Source organism: Ochotona curzoniae, unplaced genomic scaffold, assembly GCF_017591425.1.
Source record: "Ochotona curzoniae isolate NIBS_2020 unplaced genomic scaffold, NIBS_Ocur_1.0 contig_908, whole genome shotgun sequence".
Classification (NCBI taxonomy): domain Eukaryota; kingdom Metazoa; phylum Chordata; class Mammalia; order Lagomorpha; family Ochotonidae; genus Ochotona; species Ochotona curzoniae.
In genome coordinates this window covers 37,469,110-37,491,442 of record NW_024466607.1, presented here as the reverse complement: position 1 = coordinate 37,491,442, position 22,333 = coordinate 37,469,110, and the positions used below count along the sequence as shown (strand labels likewise).

The window sequence follows — 22,333 nt, the reverse complement described above, 5'->3', positions numbered from 1 at the left end:
GGAGCAGCAGGCAGCATGCATGCATGCATGGGATCATCTGATGAGACAGGAAGCAAGAGAAGTGGGCCAGGCTGCGGGAACCCACTGCTGCAAGCTCTAACCCGCACCAGAGGAGCAGTGCTTACGACCGGGCCCTTCCATGTACCCCACCTCTCAAAGGCCCCGCCCAGGCAGACTGCTCCAGAATTGGTCCTCACACATACCACACAGCGTGCTGTGGCCAAGTCAGGGCAAGGCGGCAGGCCCCTACCCCCACAAAGGATCATGTAAGTTGCAAGCATTCCAGTCTTAGTTGGAGAGGAGATTTGATTACGATGCAGTGGTTCGAACCATGATATATGACAAAGGTGGAGGCAATGGCAGCAACGCCACTAGGGCACAGGGCTTCGCAAACAGTCCCTGACTGGGCTATGATTGGTACGCTTTTTTTTTTCCCATTTTTTTTTCTTTATTGTTAACCATCTTTACATAGTTAATTAGGGCACAAAGGTTCGAGGGCTACAGGAAAGTGGGTAATTCTATTATTTCCATTTTTTTTTTCCTGTGTCTGGAATAAAGGGGAAGATAAAGGGAGATGCCCCAGCCCAGTCTCCCGTGCATGTGGGAGACCCAGTTCGGGTTCCTGACTTCCGGCTTCAGCCTGGGCCAGACACGGCTGCTGTGGATCATCTGGGGAGTGAACTGGTGGGTAGGACATCCGTCACTCTCCGTCATTCTGATTTTCAGACAAATAAGCAAATATAATTTTTATTTTTTTATTAAAGATTTATTTTTATTATTTTTTTTATTGGAAAGGCGGATATACAGAGAGGAGAGACAGAGAGGAAGATCTTCCGTCCGATGATTCACTCCCCAAGTGAGCGCAACGGGTCGATACTATGCCGATCCGAAGCCAGGAGCCTCTTCCGGGTCTCCCACACGGGTGGCAGGGTCCCAAAGCTTTGGGCCGTCCTCGACTGCTTTCCCGGGCCACAGGCAGGGAGCTGGATGGGGAAGCGGGGCTGCCGGGATTAGAACGGAAGATCTTCCTCTCTGTCTCTCCTCCTCTCTGTATATCTGACTTTCCAATAAATAAATTTTAAAAAAAGAGTAGCTGAGAAAGGAAAGGCAATGAGATAATAATAAAAGTCAGAAATTTCACCTGAATGTCACCTCATTTTTGTGGCTCTCAGTGTGCAGTTTCAAATATTTTAATTCATTTTCCTGTTACGTTTGCTTGGAATTCTTCTTCAGGAACTCCTGAAGAGATGTGTTTATTCTCCCTTGCCTATCTTCCATGTTGTCATTTTCCTCTCGAAATGTGGCTTAAAATTGATTTCTGAGGCAGTGACAGAGAGCTCCCATCTCTTAGTTTATTCTCCCAGGGTGGTGCCGTGGGAAGCAGATCCAGGAGCTCAGCTCAGGTCTCCCACGTCAGCGGCAGGCACCTGCTGCTGGCATCCCCACTGCCTCCTGGGGGTGTGTGCAAGCAGGAAGCAGCCGGGACTCAAACCAGGAACTGCAGTATTGGATGCAGTGTCCCAAGCAGCATCCATCTCCACAAATCTTTTTAAAGTCCTTCTTTCTGCTTAATAGCAATTTTAGAGTGCTTTTAAATTTATAGAACAAGTACAAAGATCTCACTGGAAATTCCCATATTCCCCAACCCTGGCTTCTCATTATTGTCACCTCACATTAGAACGGCAGGCTTGTCATCATTAGTGGTCCCTATTATTCATTTTTTTTTAAAGATTATTTATTTATTTATTGGAAAGTCACATATACAGAGAGAAGGAGAGACAGAGAGGAAGATCTTCCGTCCGATGATTCACTCCCCAAATGAGCGCAACGGCCAATGCTATGCCGATCCGAAGCCAGGATCCAGGAACTTCTTCCGGGTCTCCCACACAGGTGCAGGGTCCCAAAGCTTTGGGCCGTCCTCGACTGCTTTCCCAGGCCACAAGCAGGGAGCTGGATGGGAAGTGGAGCTGCCGGAACCAGAACCGGCGCCCATATGGGATCCTGGCGCGTTCAAGGCGAGGACTTTAGCCGCTAGGCCACGGCGCCGGTCCCGGTCCCTATTATTCATTAAAGCTCAATATTTATTCACATTTCCTCAGTTTTCACCCAATGCCATTTTTCCCCCCTGGAGCCCACGGAGGAGCCGTTGCAGCTGCTTATTCCATTTTGTCTTTAGGCTCCTTTTGACCCTTGGGTTTCCCTGGTTCTTGGGGACCTGGGTGGGTTGAGGAGTACTGGTCTAGGACTCCCTAGTCTGGGGTGTTCCGGATGGTTTTCTCATGCTTAGGCCAAGTTCTGAGGAAGATCGCAGAGGTATGGTGCGATTTTCATCACAGCATGCTCGAGTACACGCCAGTATGGCCCCAGCAGGGCTGACTGTGGCTGCTGGGCACCTTGGTCATCCAGCTGAAGGCCTCCCACTGCACTGCAAGCACTCACTAACAGAAACACTCGTGTGATTGAATGTTTAAGAGCTGCAGGTTCAGCCTCTTCGGTTCTTTCCACAATCCCAAATAGATCCTGCTATTATGCCAAGGGACAGAAGGGTAGATACTTTGACACACATTTATTATTTTGTTATTTATTATTTTTGACAGCTGTTTAATGATTTGAAAGGCAGGGTGAGATTAAGACAGAGATCTTCCATCCACTGACTCTCTTCTCCAAGTGGCTGCACCAGCCGGAGCTGGGTACATCCAAAGCCAAGGTCCAGTAGTCTCCCGTGTGTCTGCAGGGGCCCAAGGACTTGAACCATCCTCTTGCCGCTTTCCCCAGGCCATTAGCAGGGATCTGGATTGGAAGTGCAGCAGCTGGGTCTAAAACTGGTGCCCCGATGTGATGCAGGCATCCCAAGCAGCAACTTAACACGCTGTGCCACAACACCCACCCCCATGCAATACATACGATTTTGAAACTTCTTGCAAAATGGACTTAAATTCATTTTGGTGCGATGATTTTGCAATCCACAACCAGTTTTTCCATGCTATGCATTTTCTCTAAACTTTTCCAAGGTGCCTCACATAAACAGCATAAACTTGACCCCTGCAAACTCGAGCTTCATGCCAGTGGCCGATTCACGCTGTCCTTCAGCCATCACTGTCACCCACTCTGAAACTTTTTCATTTTTCCATCATTGTTTTTGTCCTTTCCTGAGCATCACGCAGAGTCTTGCGGTTGGTTGTTCAGGGATTCAAAGAGTTCCAATTGATCAGCCCAAAGCCATGAGCTCCTCCCTTTGGGAGGGGAAGTACTCTGAATGATGGCTTCCAACCTACCCTCACCTTGACCAGGCTTCCTGCTCTGAAGAGTGCACTCTGCACACTGATGTTGTCCACGGCACCAGAGTTGATGTCTACATACGCCCCAGGTACGCACGTGCTCGGCTTTGCGCTGCTCCCTCTGCTGCTGAGGGCTCAACAGTTCCTGCATGTCCTTCGCTATACAGAAAATTCCACTTTGCTAAGGGCAAAAAAGTGGAACAAATTCTGCGCCCACCTCTCCCTGTGTGTGTGTGTGTGTGGGGGGGTGGCATGTTTCTGTCATCTCTGGACTGGGCCCCGATGTATGAGTACAGAAGCTGTCCTGAGCAGTCCTGCAGCCAGCTAGGGAGCCCCCACTTTCAGTTTGCTGCAAGACGCCGCAGCTTCTTGGAGACCCCACAACTGCACACCAATAGGGCACACTCTTGAGGGGGTCTGGTCCAGGGCCCACAGGCCAGGCTAATAAGACCACTTGGCAGCGCGAGGAGCCAGGCCTGGAGCCTGAGTTCTGTGCAAGGGAATTGTGCAGGGTTCCAAAGGCCCAGAGCAGTGAGCACAATGAAGGTGCAGCTGAAGGCTGTCTCCATACAGACACAGCAGAAAGGGCAAAAGCAAAGTTTTTGAGGTTTGCATACCTGTCACTCTTCAGACAGGTTATTGATGCTGGGGGGCAGCAAGTTAACCAACCACCTGTGATGCTGACACCCCAAATCCTGGCTCTTGTATGTGCCTCGGATACAGTGGCCTGGCTTAACCCGGAACTCCCCCAACCCAGCTCCATGCAGAGCAAAGGTTGCTATAGCCCTGCCCAACCTGGACCACCACCAATCCGAGTTCTCTGGTTCCTAAGTGGGAGCAGTGGTCCAACAGGGTGGTCCCCACAGTCCCCTTCAATAGACCCACTCCCAGCCATGAGTCTTGAATATGTAAGTGGGTATTGCAGCCCAGTCCGGCATATCCCATTTCACCTCAGTATTTGCCATAAGGTGCTGCAGCCTTGCTCTGCTGGGCCTGCCCCCAGTCCTAGCTCATGCTAGGGGGTGGGGTGCTGCAGCCTAGCCCAACCTGCCCAGTACCCCACCCCAGCCCTAATGTGAGCTGTTGAATGTTGCACCCCAACCCAGCCTGGCCTGCACCTGTCCTGACTGCACCTGCCAGACAGTGTTGCAGGGTGGCCCAGCCCAGCCCACCCTCAGACCTGGCCAACAAGAATGCCCATGAGTACCTTGGTCCAGCCGGCCTGGACTGTCCCCAGCTTCGATTCTTACGTTCACCAGCTCATGATATACATTTTCCTGAACTTTTTGAAGATCTCTCAACAAACTGAATTTATATCTTGTGTGTCTCATTTCTTTTTCTCTCCCTGTTAGTGTCCAGAACAGTCCCTCGCTGCCAGGTTTCAGATGAACCAACCTCACAGAGGCAGATCCTGCGTGAATGGGCAGGATAGTTGTCCTACGGCACCGTGACCCCTTGGTTAGTGGGATGAGAGGCTCTGAGACCTCAGCCTCCATGTCTCTCTCCCGCCCAGGATGGAGACCAGCTAACGACTCCGTCCTGAGCAGCAACACATCCAAATATACTTCTGCTCTTCCTCACTTTTAAGTGGCAAGTGCAGGGTCCCCTTCCTGATGGGATTCCACAGTCCCATCAGATCTGCCTTTGTGTTTCTGACAGTCTCTTCTAGGGCACCGAGTGTGGCCCAGGCAGGCACTGGAGGCTGCTCTGTAGGTCTTAATGTTGTGGCTTAGCCAGAAGTCTGGGGTCCAGGAGCCTCCCTGTCACAGGGTCTTTCCTTGCCCCACGGGAGTCCAAAGGGCTGGTGCTTTGCCTCTATTTTCTGGAGGGCTTGGGCTTGTCATCCTAACAAGATACCCATTTTTCCAAGTTCGGTAACTCACATCTTACTACTGATCATTTTTTGCCTTTTGCAACATCATTTTCTTGTTGCTCAGCAATGTCAGCTAGCGGCCTTCTGCTGTCTCTGATGGTCTTCTAAGGAATAGCTCCATGCTTAGAGGAACTTTATTTCCTCAAAGATCTATTGACTTTCACTTGAGAGAAGCGAGATCTCTCGTTTGCTGTTTCACTCCCCAAATGGTCAGAGCAGCTGGAACTGGGCTGGTAGGAAGCCAGGAGCCAGTAGTTTTCTCCAGGTCTCCCATAAATACAGGGGTCCAAAGAGTTGGGCCATGCCCTGATGCCCTCCCAAGCCACCAGCAGGGAGCTGAATCAGAAATGCAGCAGCTGGAATAGAACTTGCATGGAGTTCGACTGGAGGCATAAAGCCTGTTAAAAATGCACAGCAAGTCCCCCAGGTGGAGGGCATGCGCCAAGCCTCAGGGAGTCCGAGGAGGAATCTAAGAGGTCTGAATGCTGGGGCTGGGAGGTGCTGATGGGAAAGAACTCAAGTGCGTGAGCACACGGCTCAGGCTCAATTCCAATGACCTTGGGTTGACTGCAAGAGGAAGAGGGACAGCGTGTGGGGATGAGGAGGCGGAGGCAGCGAGAGCTTTCTTCCAGATGCTCCTGCTGTGCCCTTTAGAAAACATCTGGCTGGGGCCAATGTTTACCGACTCCTTACAAAGACCTGGGAAACCCGGAAGGCCGAGGGGAACATAACAAAAGGCAGTCAAATTTTTCAGACACATACAAGGGGGGGGAAAAAAAAAAGATGAAGGTACGTCACAGAGTTAAAAAAAAAAATGGAATTAAAACCACACACTTCCCCAGAATGTTTTGGAAGTACTCTCATATTTATGAACGGTACTACAAGAATTCCCAAGTTGGCAAAAAACAAAACTACCTCTAATTAAGGTGCGAATGTGAAATCCTGTCTTTGGACCAAGGGTGGGGATGGGGGTGGGGAGAACCTGTGGCTTCCTCATAACAGGAATTGTTTAGGGAAAGCCAAGCATGGGGAGCAGGGTTAACACTGCTTTTCCAAGCTGTCATGAACGGCTGCAATTACATGAAGTTAATTTTAACTTTTGAGGCAATACTACTAGCCACGTAAGGAAAGGAGTATTACTAAATTTTCCGCCTGAACAATTTATGACAACACAAAGGCTATTTATTGGGAAGGATACAGAGCAACCAACCTGAACCCATCTCAACTTGTCAGTTGCAAAAATCTTTTGAGCGTAAGCCCACAGGGAAAGACTGTATGAAGCAAAGCTCTCCTAAGATAATGCACACAAACCAACATAGTCTATTTAATAAAAATATTTAATGCTGCCAAAAAGGTATAAAAATACAGTAGGAATGGCAGTACAATACAAAGTAATCTCTCCTAATTTATTTCTTTTACAACTTTCTACATTTCATACACGCATTAAAAAACATTGAACAGTACATGAAATTAAAGGGTTCTGCAAAGTCTTCTGCTGGTGGGTGCTCTTCATTCCCTGGATGTAAGGTTTACTTTGTAAACAGACAACTGTGAGGCAATCTACAGGTTTTAGCAAGCCTCACTTCAGTTTCCGGAGTGGGTTTCAGGTCTTGCTTTGCACATCAATGGTTCAAAACTTAGAGCTGCAGAATATTCTCAAGTCATGAATACTTAGGTGTCTGTCAATCTTGGCCTAAAACATAAAATAAGAAGTCATCTATTCAATTCGTATTTACCAAACACACGGACGTACAGAGACACACGCAAACATGAAAGGACTAACAGTGAACCAAAAAGGCAACCAAAAAAAAAAAAAAAATCAATCCAACATAGTCACATCCAACCGCACTAAGGGCTTCACTGGTATTATGGCACAACGACTCAAGTCCTTGATTTTCCAATCGGATGGGTGGTGTGAAGCTGACCCATGTTAAAGCCCCATAATCCACATTCTTCTTCAAGAACTGCTAACTCTGAATTTTCAGGCCATCCTGTCTTACGCAAGAAACGTTCTCCATGCGAGCGATCGACAGACAAACAGGTTTAAAAGAAAGGGATTAAAAAATAAATAAATAAAAGGTACCCACAAGAATTTGGCAAGACTGTTCGGTATGCGCTAGACTTACCAACACTTTGGAATTCAATGCAAAAGTCTAATCCAATTTGGACTTCCAATGTATAACACTGCTAAAAATATTATCAACGTAATGTCTGAACATAAAGTTGGCTTACAGCTTTAAGTCACAGATTGTTAACAGATGTTTTTGTCCTGAAGGAGAATCCTAACAATTACAGCTACAGAACTGCAGAGACATGATACTTCGGTTATTACTAATGTAAAAGAAAAACACACACATAAAATAATTGACAGATTTATTACATTTCATACCAAAAGGTAAAAATCAGTGTTAAACAACGGAGGGAAGGACTGTGCAAAGGCGGTTATTAACCTTATTTCACAACGTATGTAAAGAACTAAACTTCTGGGGAGGTTCATGGTGTTACCACTCTAACGCCTTTCACGACCACCACAAAAACCCAAGTCTAAATGTCCCTCGCTATCCTATCTCCACATACACGCATGGGAGCGCACATCACTGCTACACATCTCGCCAAAACCTTCTAATGCTGAGAATTAGATTTCTTTCTGCCCACTGGCTCCTTCCAACAGGAAGGTGCAACTGTCCCGAGCCCTTCTGGAGTGTTGTCACTAGTCCATTTGGTTCTGAGGGGCCAACGCTGACGGAGAAATGCCTCGCATTCTGCTGAGGAGCCCCTGGGGTGAGAAAACGCTCCATGGACACCCATGACAGAGATCTCCAGCCCTGAACCAAAGTGGCTGTAGGTTCTGACTGCTACAAAATACGTAGTTCCTTCCCATGCTTGCAGAAGGCCTGCTCTTTCAAATCCAGGAACTCCGTGTGACCAGTCAAAAAGAAATCATATGAATGGCTTGGATTACAGGCTATTCATACGATTTCTGGTGTTTTCTGGTTGGAACTGTAGTTCCAACTGTTTCACGCTTTTGTTGTTTGAAAACAAGGCAGGGTGATGGTTCGGCCCAGGGGTCCAGGCTCGGCTCAGGAAGCCTGTGCTCCCTCGGGGTGCCTGGGTTTGACACATGGCCCTGCTCCCGATTCCAGCTTCCCCCACTGGTGCTCTGCCGGGGCGGCAGCGATGACTTAGAAGTGGGGTCTCTGTCTCCCACACGGGAGACCTACACTGAAGCCCTGGCATCCGGTGTCAGTTCCCCAGCCTGCTGCAGGTGTTCACGGAATGAGGCAGTAAATGGGGGGTTGTATTTCTGCCTCTTCGGTAAGCGCAATGTAGAAGCAAGATGATTATTTTGGATCCTAACAGGTGAGAGTGGTTGTCTATATTTTTTCAGCTAAACATCTAGCTCAAATATTCCACAGGAACATAAACTGTGTGACGTACTAGGGAAAGTAGGTGGGGTGTTGTGATTGGAATACTACAGATGGGGCTGAATCTCAGCTCTGGCCTTGACTCACAGGGCCATCTTGGGCAACTTATTTGTCTATCTGAAAACAGGAACAGTGACATCTGCATGGAAGAGGTGTTTTGTGGGTTGGAGTCTGTATTTAAACTGCTGGCACAACTAGGCATGCTCAACATACACTGCTGTTCTTCCCCAGAGGTCGTGTCTTTAAGTGTATCTTTAATACAATTACCAAGATGGAACCATCACCCATGAAACCTGAAATCACTGGGAGGGGCAACCGGCTTATTTGCCCGGCTGGAAAGAAAAGTGAGCCTCCTCTCAGAAATTCTTAATACGTTCATTTGGCTCGGTTTTTGCTGTGTTACTGACAAAAGTAAAATGAGCTGAAGCAAATCAAACGAAGTCTGCTGTGGGTGCTTTCTGTGGAGAATGTGACCTCGCAAGCCTAACCTTCCCTCACTAGACCAGAGCATGGCTGGCTGCCTACAGAGCCCTCCTGCCACGGGCCAGCTCCATCTGGCTGGTGGCAGCCACCCTGCACTTCGTGTCACTTTGGTCTTTTCACAGCAATGTTCCGTGGAAATGAATCAAGGTTATTCACATACTTCTCTATCTCACATTGGAAACGGTGGTAGAGAGAACCTTTCCAAGGACCCTCTCCTCAGGTCACCAACTTGAAATACTGCAAAGTTCTTATAGAAGCCATGTGCAAAACCAAGAGCACCAGCTGTCTGAAAATCGAAGCAAATGAGAGCAACAATGAAGAACAAGTTGATGCTTCTTCAAGAATGATCTCCAAAAAAGGGGGAAAAACAAACATCAGGTGCAACTGTCCCTGCAGCTTCCGCAAACTGCGTCATGCACAACCAGCAATATCCTGAATCTGATAACCCATACTCTACTCTAAATTAAAAGACCAAAACACAGAGAGAACAATGACTTCCCAGAGACGGCCAAGGCTCTTCCAAATGTGTTTTGGTGTGAGGTTTCCAATGCCAAATACAAAGTCATTAGTGCTGGCATTGTAGAGTAGTGCGTAAGGCTATGGCATGTGAGCCGGGTAGGAGCCCAGGTTCAAGTTTCAGCTGTTCCATTCCTAATCCAGCTCCCTGCTAATGGTGTAGTAAATACAGTCAAAGATGGCCCAAGTGTTTGGGCCCCCAATACTCACATGGGAGACCCAGATGAGCATCCTGGGTCCTGGTTGTAGCCTGGCCATGCCTGGCTGTTGCAGCTTATCTGGGGAGTGAACCAGCAGATGGAGGATCATCCCCTCTGTGTATAACTCTTTCAAATAAATAAATACATGTTTAAAATATAACAAAAGCCATTTAAACCAAGCAGAAGTTGCTCACACCACTCTCTGCTTATTCCACGGCTCTGTCCTCGAGTTGAGCAGACAGGGAAAGGATCAACAGTGACAGCGAGGAACAACTTTCCCCAAGACAAGGAGTCTTTCTGAACCCGGACTCAAGGGAGGGAAGCGCTCTGAGGGGAGAGCGACAGTGCTTGTGCAGACTGCTCTGGGGTGTTCTTGGAGCAAATCCCTGCTGCTGAAGGGCAAAATGCAGTAGCCAAAACCATACCATCTTCCCGCATGTATGAAAAACTTTCAAATGTCACCCAAGAAAGAACAACAAAGCTTAAATTCCCAACTCAGGATGTGCCGTGAAAAGGTTGTACTGAGCCCAGGCACACAGGGAACAGTAAATGTGCAGGGTCTGAACTGAGAACTTTTAGGAAGCTGACACAATCTGAGTTTCTTTCTACCCAGGCATGTGGCCATATCCACATACCCAGGGAACAAGAGACAGCTCAACGTCCAGTATGTTCACTGTGTGGGTCTGCTGCTGCTATTAGCACAGAAACACTGCTGGGAGACACAGCTTCGAACAAATCAACCAGGCCCGACATGACAGCCCAGTGACTAAATCCTCGCCTTGCATGTACTGGGATCCCATATGAGCACTGGGTCATATCCCAGCTGCTCTTCTCCCACCTGGCTCCCTGCTTGTGGCCTGGGAAAAGCAGTCGAGGACGGCCCAAAGCCTTGGGACCCTGCACCCGTGTGGGAGACCCGGAAGAAGCTTCTGGCTTCAGATCAGCTCAGCTCTGGCTGTTGTGGCCACTTGGGGTGTGAATCATAGAACGGGAGATCTTTAACCTCCTTCTCTCTGTAAATCTGCTTTTACTATTTAAAAAAAAAATTTTTTTTTAGAATGCATCAATCAAGTCTGAAAACACTGGGAGGAAAATTCAGTGCAACAGGTCAACCCCAAGGTGAGTCATTCAGACAATCACCAAGACCTGTATTTTAGGTCATTAAGACACAGTTCTAGGAGGGAAGGCATGGGGAGGGGATGCGGGAATCCGAGAGCCTATGAAACTGTATCATAAAATGAAATCAAATACATGAAAACAAACAAACAAACCAACAAGGCACAGTTCTAGCACATAGCAACAGATTAGATTTCTCATTTACTTATGAGAGTCCATGCCTTTCTCATCCAAAAACATGCAAGCCAGGGCTGGTGTTGTGGAGCTGCACGTGAGGCCATGCCTGAGAGAGAGCCGACTCATGCCTGGTCGCTCCATTTCTAATCCAGCTCCCTGCTAATGGGCTGGGAAAAGCAGACGAAGATGGCCCACACACTCGGGCCCGTGCCACCCACAGGGGAGATCCAGATGAAGCTCCCGGCTTCAGCCTGACCTCATCCAGACACATGTCTGTTTCTGTCTCTCTTTCATGTAAACAAAACCTTTTAAAAAGCAAACAAACTAAAACAAAACATCAAACACCAAAACAGGGCCTGGCGTGGCAGCCTAGTGGTTAAAGTCCTCACCTTGAATGCACCAGGATCCCATGTGGGCTCTGGTTCTAATCCCGGCAGCTCACTTCCCATCCAGCTCCCTGCAGTCAGCCTGGGAAAGCAAGGACGGCCCAAGGCCTTGGAACCCTACACCCGCGTGGGCGACCTGGAAGAGGCTCCCGGCTTCAAATCAGAGCAGCTCTGGCCGTTGCGGCCACTTGGGGAATAAATCATCAGACTGAAGGTCTTCCTCTCTGTCTTTCCTGCTCTCTGTATCAATCTGACTTTCCAATAAAACTAACTAAATCTTTTTAAAGGAACAGTTTAAAAAAAAAACAAAAAACCAACGTCAAATAAGGTCTTCTTGAAAGTAAAGGAGCCTTTATTAACTGTTAATAGATAGTTGAGAATGCGTAACATGCATAACCTTTTCTGCTATGTACCCAGCTCCAAACTCCGGACAGAGGCACCCGGGACAGCCAGATGAAGGTCAGCCTTGACTTCCTCTCTGGGAGTGTGCAACAAACGGTATGTATACTATACATGGTGTATATCCTACACTATACTATATATAATATAGCAAAGAATAATATACAGACACAATTGCTTACTATTTATCTATATTTATGGATTTATCTACATAGGGTACATATCTACATATATTTGGTTCTTAGCAGACTGCATTAAAAATATTTTTATCAAAGTAACAATCAAGATGGACTAGATTATTTCCACATGTACATCAGCAGGCAATTTGGAAAAGTAAGAGCTCATTACATCCGCAATGGCCAACAAAAACATTCTAATATTGCCAGGCCCTGGTCTTTGTTTATATGGAGATATTTTTCTAAAAGAGAAATGACCCAATTTCTAAAAATAATAAATCTTTTTTCAATGACAGCACCACAAAAGTAAAACCATGGTGTCTCAGGATGATTACCGCTTGAATAACAACACCTACCTCATCAGCTGGCTGCGGGGATTGACTAGGACAATGTAAGAGAAGTGCTTAGCACGGTGCTTGGCACCTTGTAAATGACCAATCCAGGACAGCCACCATCACCTTGAACTGATGCTGAAAGCAGAGAGGGAACTGAAAATAAACCCAAGGAGTGTTCTTCGTTTTCAATTCCATGTATACTGGCTGATCCATATCATCAACTCTAATGGACCAGTTACAAGTTACTGAGGAGTCAGAATCCGTGCTTTGTTCAGCACAGCTCTTGTTAGAAGAAAACCACCAGCAAGGTTTGTTGTTTTTCATTTCCTTTCTTGTTCAAGAAACAAACTTGTTAGAAAAATCTCTAAGATAAATCTTTGAAAATTTACCAATAGCCTGAAGGATATATGGTTTTTATTTACTTATTTATTTAGACACAAAACCATTAAAGTTCCCTGTCTTCCTCTAGCAGCTAGCAGCGCGCGCGCAGGACCAGGGACCCTGTCTGTGTCTGCCTCTCTGACCCGCACACTGCATTTAAAGGCCAAGATGACAGCTGTGGGCACCAGGCCCCACTACCATGCGTCTGCGCTAAGATGACAGCTGTGGGCACCACGCCCCACCACCATGCGTCTGCGCTAATTAGTAGATGGTGCCTACTTAACACTCTAACACTTCCTTGGTCCACACCATGTGCAGGACCTGCTGGGAGTGGGGAGACACGTGACTCTGGAAGAAAGTTCACCAACAGATTACTACATTGAACTTGACTTTTAAAAAACATAGCAACTAACACATCCAGGAAGGACAACAGCAGACAAAAAGCAAAGCTGAAATGCTGAGTCCAGCACAGGTGCTGGGGCTATCCTTATCCATGTGTTTCCTGTAAGGAGGCTTTCCCTCTTTACTGAAAGCACAGCCACCTTCCCTGGCAGCATAAGGCCTACCCACATCGGACTTGCACAGTTCACATACTATATTGTAGCGAGATAAACCAACGCCAAGTGAAATAAAAGATTTTAAACCAATACCATCCTAAAGCCAGAGGGTCTCGATGCCTGAACACACGCCTAACGCAGACGAAAAACGGCCCTCTTATCCCCTCTCTGTATCAAGGTCATGTGACACAGTAATACTGAAATCAGGACTCAGGCATGTGTTATGTCAATCTTATTTAATGTGCAGTACCACCTACATCCTGCTTTCACACTTGCAGTACAAACTAACATATCAAATCAATTCAAAATATCATATATACCAATGGTTTTCAAACTGCTTTTCAATGAGAAGTGCTCTGCATAAAATAACCGAGCCTTATGCAGAAATCCAATGTGCTGCAAGAAGCAATGCAGAGATGCTGTGGTTGGAAATGAAAGCTGCAGGCCTGCCGTCGCCCTGTGCCCTCACACAAACCCAGGAGCAGAGTTTGAAAACCATGGAAATGACGGACACTGGCCATGTCTCTCAGCAAGTAAATTTGAGGCAACTATTTCAAGCCAAACAAGTCAAGCATGAAACGGAATGTTGGACACAGAGAAAGCTAGCACTCAAACCAGCAGAGAGTCTCATTACACAGCACGCTGGAACAAGAGCCATTCAGAAGCCAAAGGGACCGGGAAGGATCTGCATACGGTCTACTCTGTCACTGAAGTTTTAGAAAGAACATGAAAACACTCTTGCTTCAAAACTTCAGTCTAATAAACCAAAATCATGGATCCTAAAATGTGGCTAACTTGCCTCGCAAATCCTAATTTACCAATTATAAATTGAGGGTAACAACATCAAAATCTTCATGGAAAATGGACAGTATCAGTGAGGGGTTTTACAGAATCGACTTCTTTATAACGACTTACCCAACTGTTATCCGACTAACCCAGAAAGAGAATTTTCCTTCAGAAATATTTTTATGAAAACTTTGATTAAAATAGGGAAAATTGTAGGACATAAAGGAAATGCAAATATGTAGTAGAAATGGCTTATTTAGAGCTCTAACTGGTTATATCAAACTTCTCTCCAGGGAAACGCTGAATCAACATACAATTTATTTCATTATGGTAACAGATTTCAAATTGAGCTTTTTAAAAAGTACATTTAGCTACAAAATTAAGCTTAAATAGGTATTTATAAAATATATTCACCCTGAAATGGTAGAGAATATAAAGTGTTGATGGCCATGTCAATAGTACATCGTACATTATACACAAGAATGTAAAGGTCATTTTCTTTGCATTAGTAATGCAGATTAAACCACAATGTTTATTGCTTGTATCGAGTGCAGGTTGAGATCCAGACAGCCTCCAAAACCAAATCCTTGTGATAAAGGATCTCTCGGTGTTGGTCAGGTGAAACACTTAAGTCTGACAGGTAGGAATACAGCTGCAAAATGGACCAGTTTGGAACAAACACAAGTGTCTTTATTTTGGATAGCTGCTTACAGTTTGGGCTTGAGGAACCTGCAGTGAAGAGTCCTGAGATGTTGGCCTGGGGCTGCGGGATCTCCTGGGGCTGAGGTCTAGCCTACTGCACCATTTGGGGGCTGAGGGGGCTCACTGCTAACAAATTCCCTGCGGTTAATGCAGCACTGTCAGCTACCAGCGCAGAAGCTTACCTGGCAACACGGACTGTTTATTTATAGGGCATGTTGTTGAAAAAACAGTGTCCAGCCAACCAGAGCGCCAACCAAAATGACTGACACAAACCCCATCCTAGTGATAAAAGGCTGCCAATATAACCACCTTTTCCTTTTTCGTTCAGTCTCATTTAGCCTCTGTTTCATCTGCTGCACCTTCTGCGCCGTGGTGGCTTTTCTGTCCTCTCGCATGCGTTTCCGTAGAACACTGCGAACAGAGAAAAACAAATGAAAGGCAGTGTGTGTGTGCAGGATCTGCACTAACACAGAAGTTCGAGCACAAACCCCAAGCCCCATGCTCCCTCACGGTATTTTTCATCTTACTGTAACCCTGGAATTCAAAAGGGAAAATGCCTCACATTCTAAATTGGCTCAGGGATGTACTCTTTATAACTCAGCAACATCTCCCGGCACAGTTTCACATTAGTAAGTACTTGTTGTAGCAGGACCTGAAAAATCACCAAGGTACTTGCTTTCTTGAAAGATGAATTGGTGATTGCTGGTATTGACTGGTTGACTGATTGACTGATTTTTTTGCTAAGTAGCAAGCAGAAGACACTGGTCTCCCCCACACCTGACTGTCTTTGATGTATCACAAAGCTCCCTGGCAAAGGTTATCTAATTATGATGGCTACTTATTCTTTCATTTGCCCACACATATTTCTAGCTCCTATTTTCCTCCTCAATATAGAATTTTTACTTCAAAAGAAGCTCCTGACCCCCAAGATACTAGGTCCTAAAATAATGTTTTGAAAAGGAAGCAAATGTTAACAAATAAATTACTACTTCTTGCGTTTAAAGATAGAAATAGAAAACGCACAGGGGCTGGTGTCACAGTGCGGTGGGGTCACTCTGTCAGAGGACCAGTCTGTTTGTGCCCAGGCTGCTGTGTTTTGAGCAGCTTCCTGCTCATGTGCCTGAGAAGGCAGCGGAAGACAGCCCATGTGCTTAGGCCCCCTGCCACCCCGGGGGGGGGGGGCAGAATGTGGAGTTCTTTTTTTTTTTTTTTAAAAAAAAAGATTTATTTTTATTATTTTTTATTGGAAAGGCGGATATACAGAGAGGAGAGACAGAGAGGAAGATCTTCCCTCCGATGATTCACTCCCCAACTGAGCGCAACGGGCCGATTCTGAAGCCAGGAGCCTCTTCCGGGTCTCCCACGCGGGTGCAGGGTCCCAAAGCTTTGGGCCGTCCTCGACTGCTTTCCCGGGCCACAGGCAGGGAGCTGGATGGGAATTGGGACTGCCGGGATTAGAACCGGCGCCCATATGGGATCCCGGGCGTGCAAGGCGAGGACCTTAACCACTTGCGCCACCGCGCCGGGCCCAGAATGTGGAGTTCTTGTCTCCAACCGCTCTACTGTCACCACTGAGGACTAAATCAGTGGATGGAAGATCTCTCTCTTTGGCTTTCAAACAAATGATTAAATAACGAATTTTAAACACTCACAAAATCATCTCCTCCTTTTTACATATTATCTGTATTATGGCAAAAGTTTACATTTTCCTACCCCCAAATTAAACATTACTGTCACAATAACTTTTGCTCTGAACAAATAGCTTGGTTAAAAGTCCTGAATATCTTTTTGGTCTTTACTGCATGTAAGACACAACCTTTTTTCTTGGTTAAAGTGTTTAACATGAGCCAACCCTGAGGAACAATAATGAGAATAAGCCAGATGGTGGGGCGTTCCATCTTTGTGCACAGGACTTAAAAAATACTACAGTCAAGCAAGGGAAAGCAGGTAGTGGAGAACAGATTAAAGCAAACCAAAGAATTCTACCACCCAAACAGTGTGTGGATGATCGCTGACAAGACCCCAAATGAGTTTATTTGAACAGCTGTAGAGACTGGGACCCTGAAAACGTCTGAACATCATGTGAACGCCTACACAATCTTCAAGTACATTAAAATACAATGACACTATATACTTTCAGCGTAATAAGCCAAGTGTGCTTTTCAGACAATCAGAAAAATTTCCATGTGGCATCTACAAAAGAGGGTCCTTGAAGGGCTCACGGTAAAGCCTAGCATTGCTTTCAAAAAAATCCTTGCATCAAAATCAATTCATTTTTAAATTCCACTTCTCATAAACCTTTTGAAGTATGACAGTATCAGGATATCTTTTTTTTTTTTTAATGTATTTTTATTGCGAAGTCAAATATACAGAGAGGAAGAGAGACAGAGAGGAAGATCTTCTGTCTGATGATTCACTCCCCAAGTGACCACAACAGCCAGTGCTGTGCCAAGCCGAAGCCAGGAGCCAGGAATCAGGAGTTTCCTCCAGGTCTCCCATGTGGGTGCAGGGTCCCAAGGCTATGGGGCCATCTTTGACTGCTTTCCCAGGTCACAAGCAGGGAGCTGGATGGGAAGTGGGGGCTGCCAGGATTAGAACCGGTGTCATATGGGATCCCGGGGCATTTAAGGCGAGGACTTCAGCCACTAGGCAACCACGCCGGACCCAGTATCAGGATATCTTACTGCTATTTGTTAATTTATCTGAGTTTCTTTTAAAAGATTTATGTATTTGAAAGGCAGAGTCACAGAGTGGGAGAGATGTGATACTCCATGTGCTGGTTACCTTTCCAAAAGGCCTAAATGGCTTAGACTGGGCCTGGACTCCCCGCCTGCGTCTCCCATGTGGGTGGCAGAGGTCGTGCACTTGGGTCATCTTCTGCTGCCTTCCCAGGTGCAATATCAAGGAGCAGGAATGGCAGTGGAGTAACTGGAATTCAAGCTAGTCTACAGGATGCTGGCTTAACCTGCAGTGACACAGTGCTGGCCCCTCTGCTCATTTCTTTAATTAATGCCGGAGGGAATGTAGAACATTACTGGACAGTTTCTCAAAATGGTAAACAGAGACCTATATCTACAAGTCACACCAAATCTGTCCAAACTTATTAAAGATTAATACAATCTTTAAAAAAAAAGTTAAGTACAGGGTTACTACAGAATGCAGCAATGTTCCTTCCAGGTCTTCACTCAAGGACAGCAGGGTGAATGGCACGCGACCCACCCCAGAACCTTCTGCTCCCCAGGACTGACTTCCTGTCCTAAGGAGTTTTCGCTCTTCTCTAAACTTGTTCCAAATTTGTTCCCTACAAAAACAGAAAACCTTCCCTCCCCTCTGGTCCCTCCGTTGCTAACCTATCCAATTCTCTCAGCTCTCGGGCTGCACTTTTGCCCTCCACGCCTAGGGATTCCACATCCACGGATTGAACTACACATGGATGAAATGTGCAGGCATTCTGTTCCTGCCATTATCCCCGAAACTGAGTAGAGCAACTGCATGGTATTTATATTGTATTAGTTATTATATGTAAGCTAGAGAGGATTTAAAAGCTACAGGAGGGAATGTGTGGGCTATATGCAAATATTACATGTTATATTAGGAACTTGAACCTTCATGAGTTTTGTTACATCTAGGAATCCTGGAACAATCCCCACGGACACCAAAGAACAGTATAGAACTATTCTTGGATGTCTGAATTTTGTCTGAATATCAGTTACAAAGAATTGTCAAAGGTATACCCAGAATTCACTCTTTGATCTCAAAACTCGGTATGAAAAAATATGCACATATTTTCTAACGAATAAATCCGTGTTCAAGTCCAGGCTACCTATCCATCCATCCTGAAGTAGACAGGAAGTGTTAATCCTCCATGGGTCTCTAACCTGCCCTCGCAAGGTGCCCAGAATCGTATCGCCACATTCCACTGTATATGAAATCTTTAATATATTATTTTTGATTTTATGGCAGCATAGAGGTGATTAGAATTTGTATCTTGTATTTACAGTAACATCAATTGCCATACATGCTCAATATGATTAAATAATTACATCACAAGGTGTAGTAACTGTGTAACAGAGACTATCATATCAAGATGTGAACATACAGTGCAGTGTGTGTCTTTACTTCCAGACAGACATGGACTCCCAATGAAACTGTTAAATATATTCTGACAATAGGATGCTGGACACTCTGCCATTGTCCATGCCCACAATGTAAGGATACACTTAAACAGCAGAATGACGGACTTATGACTGCTTATGTAGGACTATACTATTGTAACAATATAGTGGAAATCAGTGGTGCAAGAGAGGGGATTTTGGGAAGGGGTAAAAGGAATCCCAGAGCCTATGGAATTGTATCATAAAATAAAAACTAAAATTAAAAAAAAAATCATAGATTATATGATTAGGCAGTTGGCACTTTAAATGCTATGTAAGAGTTTTAAAGAGTTGGGTTTTTTTTGTTTGTTTTTGTATTTGGGGAAAACTGGTTATGATTCTTGATAGGGCTGGGAACATATAACTTTTATCACTTAAAATATTGAAATAGAAAGTTAGTACTTTCCAAAAATGCAGTATATAATTCAGGATTGAACTTAGAAACACAAAGGCATGCTATCTATCTATCTATCCATCCATCCAATCATTTATCCATAAAAGGCAGAGACATCTTTCATTTACTGATTTACTCCTCCAATTTCCTGTAACAGACACTGCTGGGCTGGGCTACAGTCAGCAGACACAACCTCTCTCCTATGTGATGGCTACACATCCACCACTGAGCCGTACTCTGTGGGCTCCCAGATGAGTTAGCAGGAAGCTGGATCGGAAGCACAGCAAGGACTCACTGTGACATGGATTGTAGGTGTCCCAAGTGGCACCTTAACTGCTGTGCCAAACATCCTCTGCCTTATGTAGTTTAAGAGTACTATTCTAGAGGATGGGTTATTTCCAATTTGTGATCCAACAAAATCTTTTGTCACTTAGCTGGGCCTAAGCAAATTATTTCTATGTAGTACCCTGCCGATTGAGCCTAGCCAGGTTTTTTGCACATATTCTTGCAATTTAGACTACACAGAAAGTCTCCTGTGGACCCTTATCCGTGGGAAATCCTACGTAATTTCTGACAGACTCAGCAGACTTCTGCCAACACGTGCCTTGGCAGGCATGTTGTATGCTGTGCTAACAAGTGGGAGACGAGGCTCAAGAATTTTCATTTAGCCACGCTGCGATCCAATCTCAGTCATGTGGCTTTATGGGTTGTGTGATAACAAGCAATACTGGCTGTCAAATTAAGATTCCAGTTTCCACTATGAAATACCTTATCATCCCAACAAAGCAAAAACATACACATAAATTTATCTATATACACAACATGCATGTGTATGCGCAATTTATATATAATATGAACACATACAAAACTAGGTTAGAATATTCATAGCCAACTATTGGCAATTTCCAATAATTTCTATTCTATTCTTTAAAACACATTTTTTTATAACCCAATAACTGATTTCACAGCTATGAGATTTGATCTTCACTTTGACAAACACCGCTCTGGAGGATATTCAATTATGATGAAGACAAGAAAGTATTACCTTCTATTCTTTTGATGGCTGGAACTTAAGTCAAATTATATCTTGCTCTAGGAGTACTTCTGATATAAAGCTAGCTATCAATATTAAAATTTACCAGAGAAGGCAAGCATTTGGAATAGTGGTTAAGACAGCGTCTGAGAGGTCTGCATCCCGCATCCAAGTGTGTGAGCTGCAGTCAGCTCCCAATGCCAGTCTCCCACTGCTGCAGCAGGAGGCAGTACGGGAGTCTGGACTGACCTCCAAGCTCCTAGCTTTGGCCTGATCCAGATGCCATGCTGGGACAGGAATTTTACTTTGTCTAAATCCTTCTGTTTCGCTTACTTTCAAATACAGAGGAATTTTGAAAAACTTAGTGGGACTCAACAACAAAACTTTTAATGGTCTTTTGTGCAACTGACCCTAACCTTTCCTTCTCTGCCTGTGTCAGCCACAGATGGTCTTTCAGTTAGCTCACCTATTAGAAACCTTATTTCTTTGTTGGGACAGTCCCTCTGCTTTCGAGCATACACCAGTCCGTCACAGGGAAGACAACAAGAGAAAAAACCAACCATGTGAACACATCACGTACACATGAAGACACTCTACCACAGCTCTGAATGGTTTCAAATAACCTCTGAATACTTAAAGTTGGACAAGGATGGAAAGGCACAGAAATGAGCCCAGTATGCTTGGGCCACTGTAACCCACATGGAAGACCTGGAAGGAACTCCTGGTTGTGGCTGGCCTAACCTTGGCTATGGTGGCCATCTAGAGGGAGCCACAGGATAGAAGCCCTCTCTCATTCTCTCTTTCTCCTTGTAACTCTTTCAAATAAATACATAAATCTTAAGAAGTTGCAATTTAAAGCTAAAAAGAGGATAAACAACTTTATACTTTCACTTATCCTACAAGTCATAAACAGTAAGTAACATCACTAAATTGTGATGGATTCTGGAAATGAGATGAATGAATGAATTGGATTCTGAAAATGAAATGGCTTTTATAAAATTTCAGAAATATAATTTTGATATAAGGAAAATATAAGAATGAAGCTATAAGGTCCAGGGGATGCTTATTTACTATCCCAAATCTCAGTCTTAACAAACGACTTCAATATGGAACTTCTTACAATGAAAAGTATATTTGACTTCCTCCCCCTAAAAAAAAATAATAATAAGTTATTCAGGGCCCAGCACAATAGTCTAGTGGCTAAAGTCCTCGCCTTGCACGTGCCAGAATCCCATATGGGCACCAGTTCCCATCTAGCTCTCTGCTTGTGACCTGGGAAAGCAGTTGAGAAGGGCCCAAGGCCTTGGGATCCTGTACCCATGTAGGAAATCCAGAAGAAGTTCCTGGCTCCAGGATTTGGACCGGCTCAGCTCTGGCTGTTGCGCCACTTGGGGAGTGAATCAGTGGATGGAAGATCTTCCTCTCCTCCTCTTGTATATCTGACTTTCCAATAAAAATTTAAAAATAAGTCTTAAAAAAAGTTATTCAGAGATAAAAAAAAAAAAAAGACATACATCTTAGAACACCAGCTTTCTAATGTGTGTGTAAGATAACTACAGCCCTAGAAATACAGGTTTTTTTTTTTTTTTTTTAATTTAAAAAATCTCGGGCTCAGCACTGTGGCACGGTGGGTTAAAAACCTCTATCTGCAGTGCCGGCAACCCATGTGCGTGCTGGTTCAAGGACTTCCACGCAAGCTCCCTGCAGAAGGCAATGGAATACGGCCCAAGTCGCTGGGCCCCTGCATCCTCATGGGAAACCTGGATAGATTTTCAGGCTCCCAGCTTCAGGTGGGCCCAGGCCGTGCTTTTGTGGTCACCTGGGGAGTGAACCAGTGGATGTAACATCTCTCTCTCTAACTCAGCCTTTTAAATAGATAAATATTAAAAAACAAAACCCTTTTGAATGATTACACAGTTACATGGTTAGCATGAAAAAAGGATAATATGGCACTTTATGTAA

General features: G+C 45.1%; 1 protein-coding gene and 1 long non-coding RNA gene across 5 annotated transcripts in view; both read right to left on the bottom strand.

The window, feature by feature from the left end:
* Window positions 1-6,480: 6,480 nt before the first annotated feature.
* PTPN2 (protein tyrosine phosphatase non-receptor type 2) overlaps window positions 6,481-22,333 on the bottom strand; it is a 95,171-nt gene continuing 79,318 nt past the window's right edge. For 3 of the 4 annotated variants that reach the window (XM_040994864.1, XM_040994867.1, XM_040994865.1), the window contains 2 exons: window positions 15,100-15,201; window positions 6,481-6,844 (listed from right to left, as the gene is read on the bottom strand). In XM_040994864.1, coding sequence (XP_040850798.1) covers window positions 6,823-6,844; window positions 15,100-15,201 — 124 coding nt within the window. In that variant the 3' untranslated portion in view covers window positions 6,481-6,822. The remainder of the gene's footprint in view (window positions 6,845-15,099; window positions 15,202-22,333) is intronic. The other variant, XM_040994866.1, reaches the window with a different exon arrangement.
* LOC121165868 lies at window positions 16,326-21,452 on the bottom strand. The gene is made up of 3 exons (XR_005885330.1): window positions 21,443-21,452; window positions 20,441-20,442; window positions 16,326-16,834 (listed from the first exon to the last, which is right to left on the bottom strand). It is a non-coding gene; the product is annotated as an uncharacterized LOC121165868 (long non-coding RNA).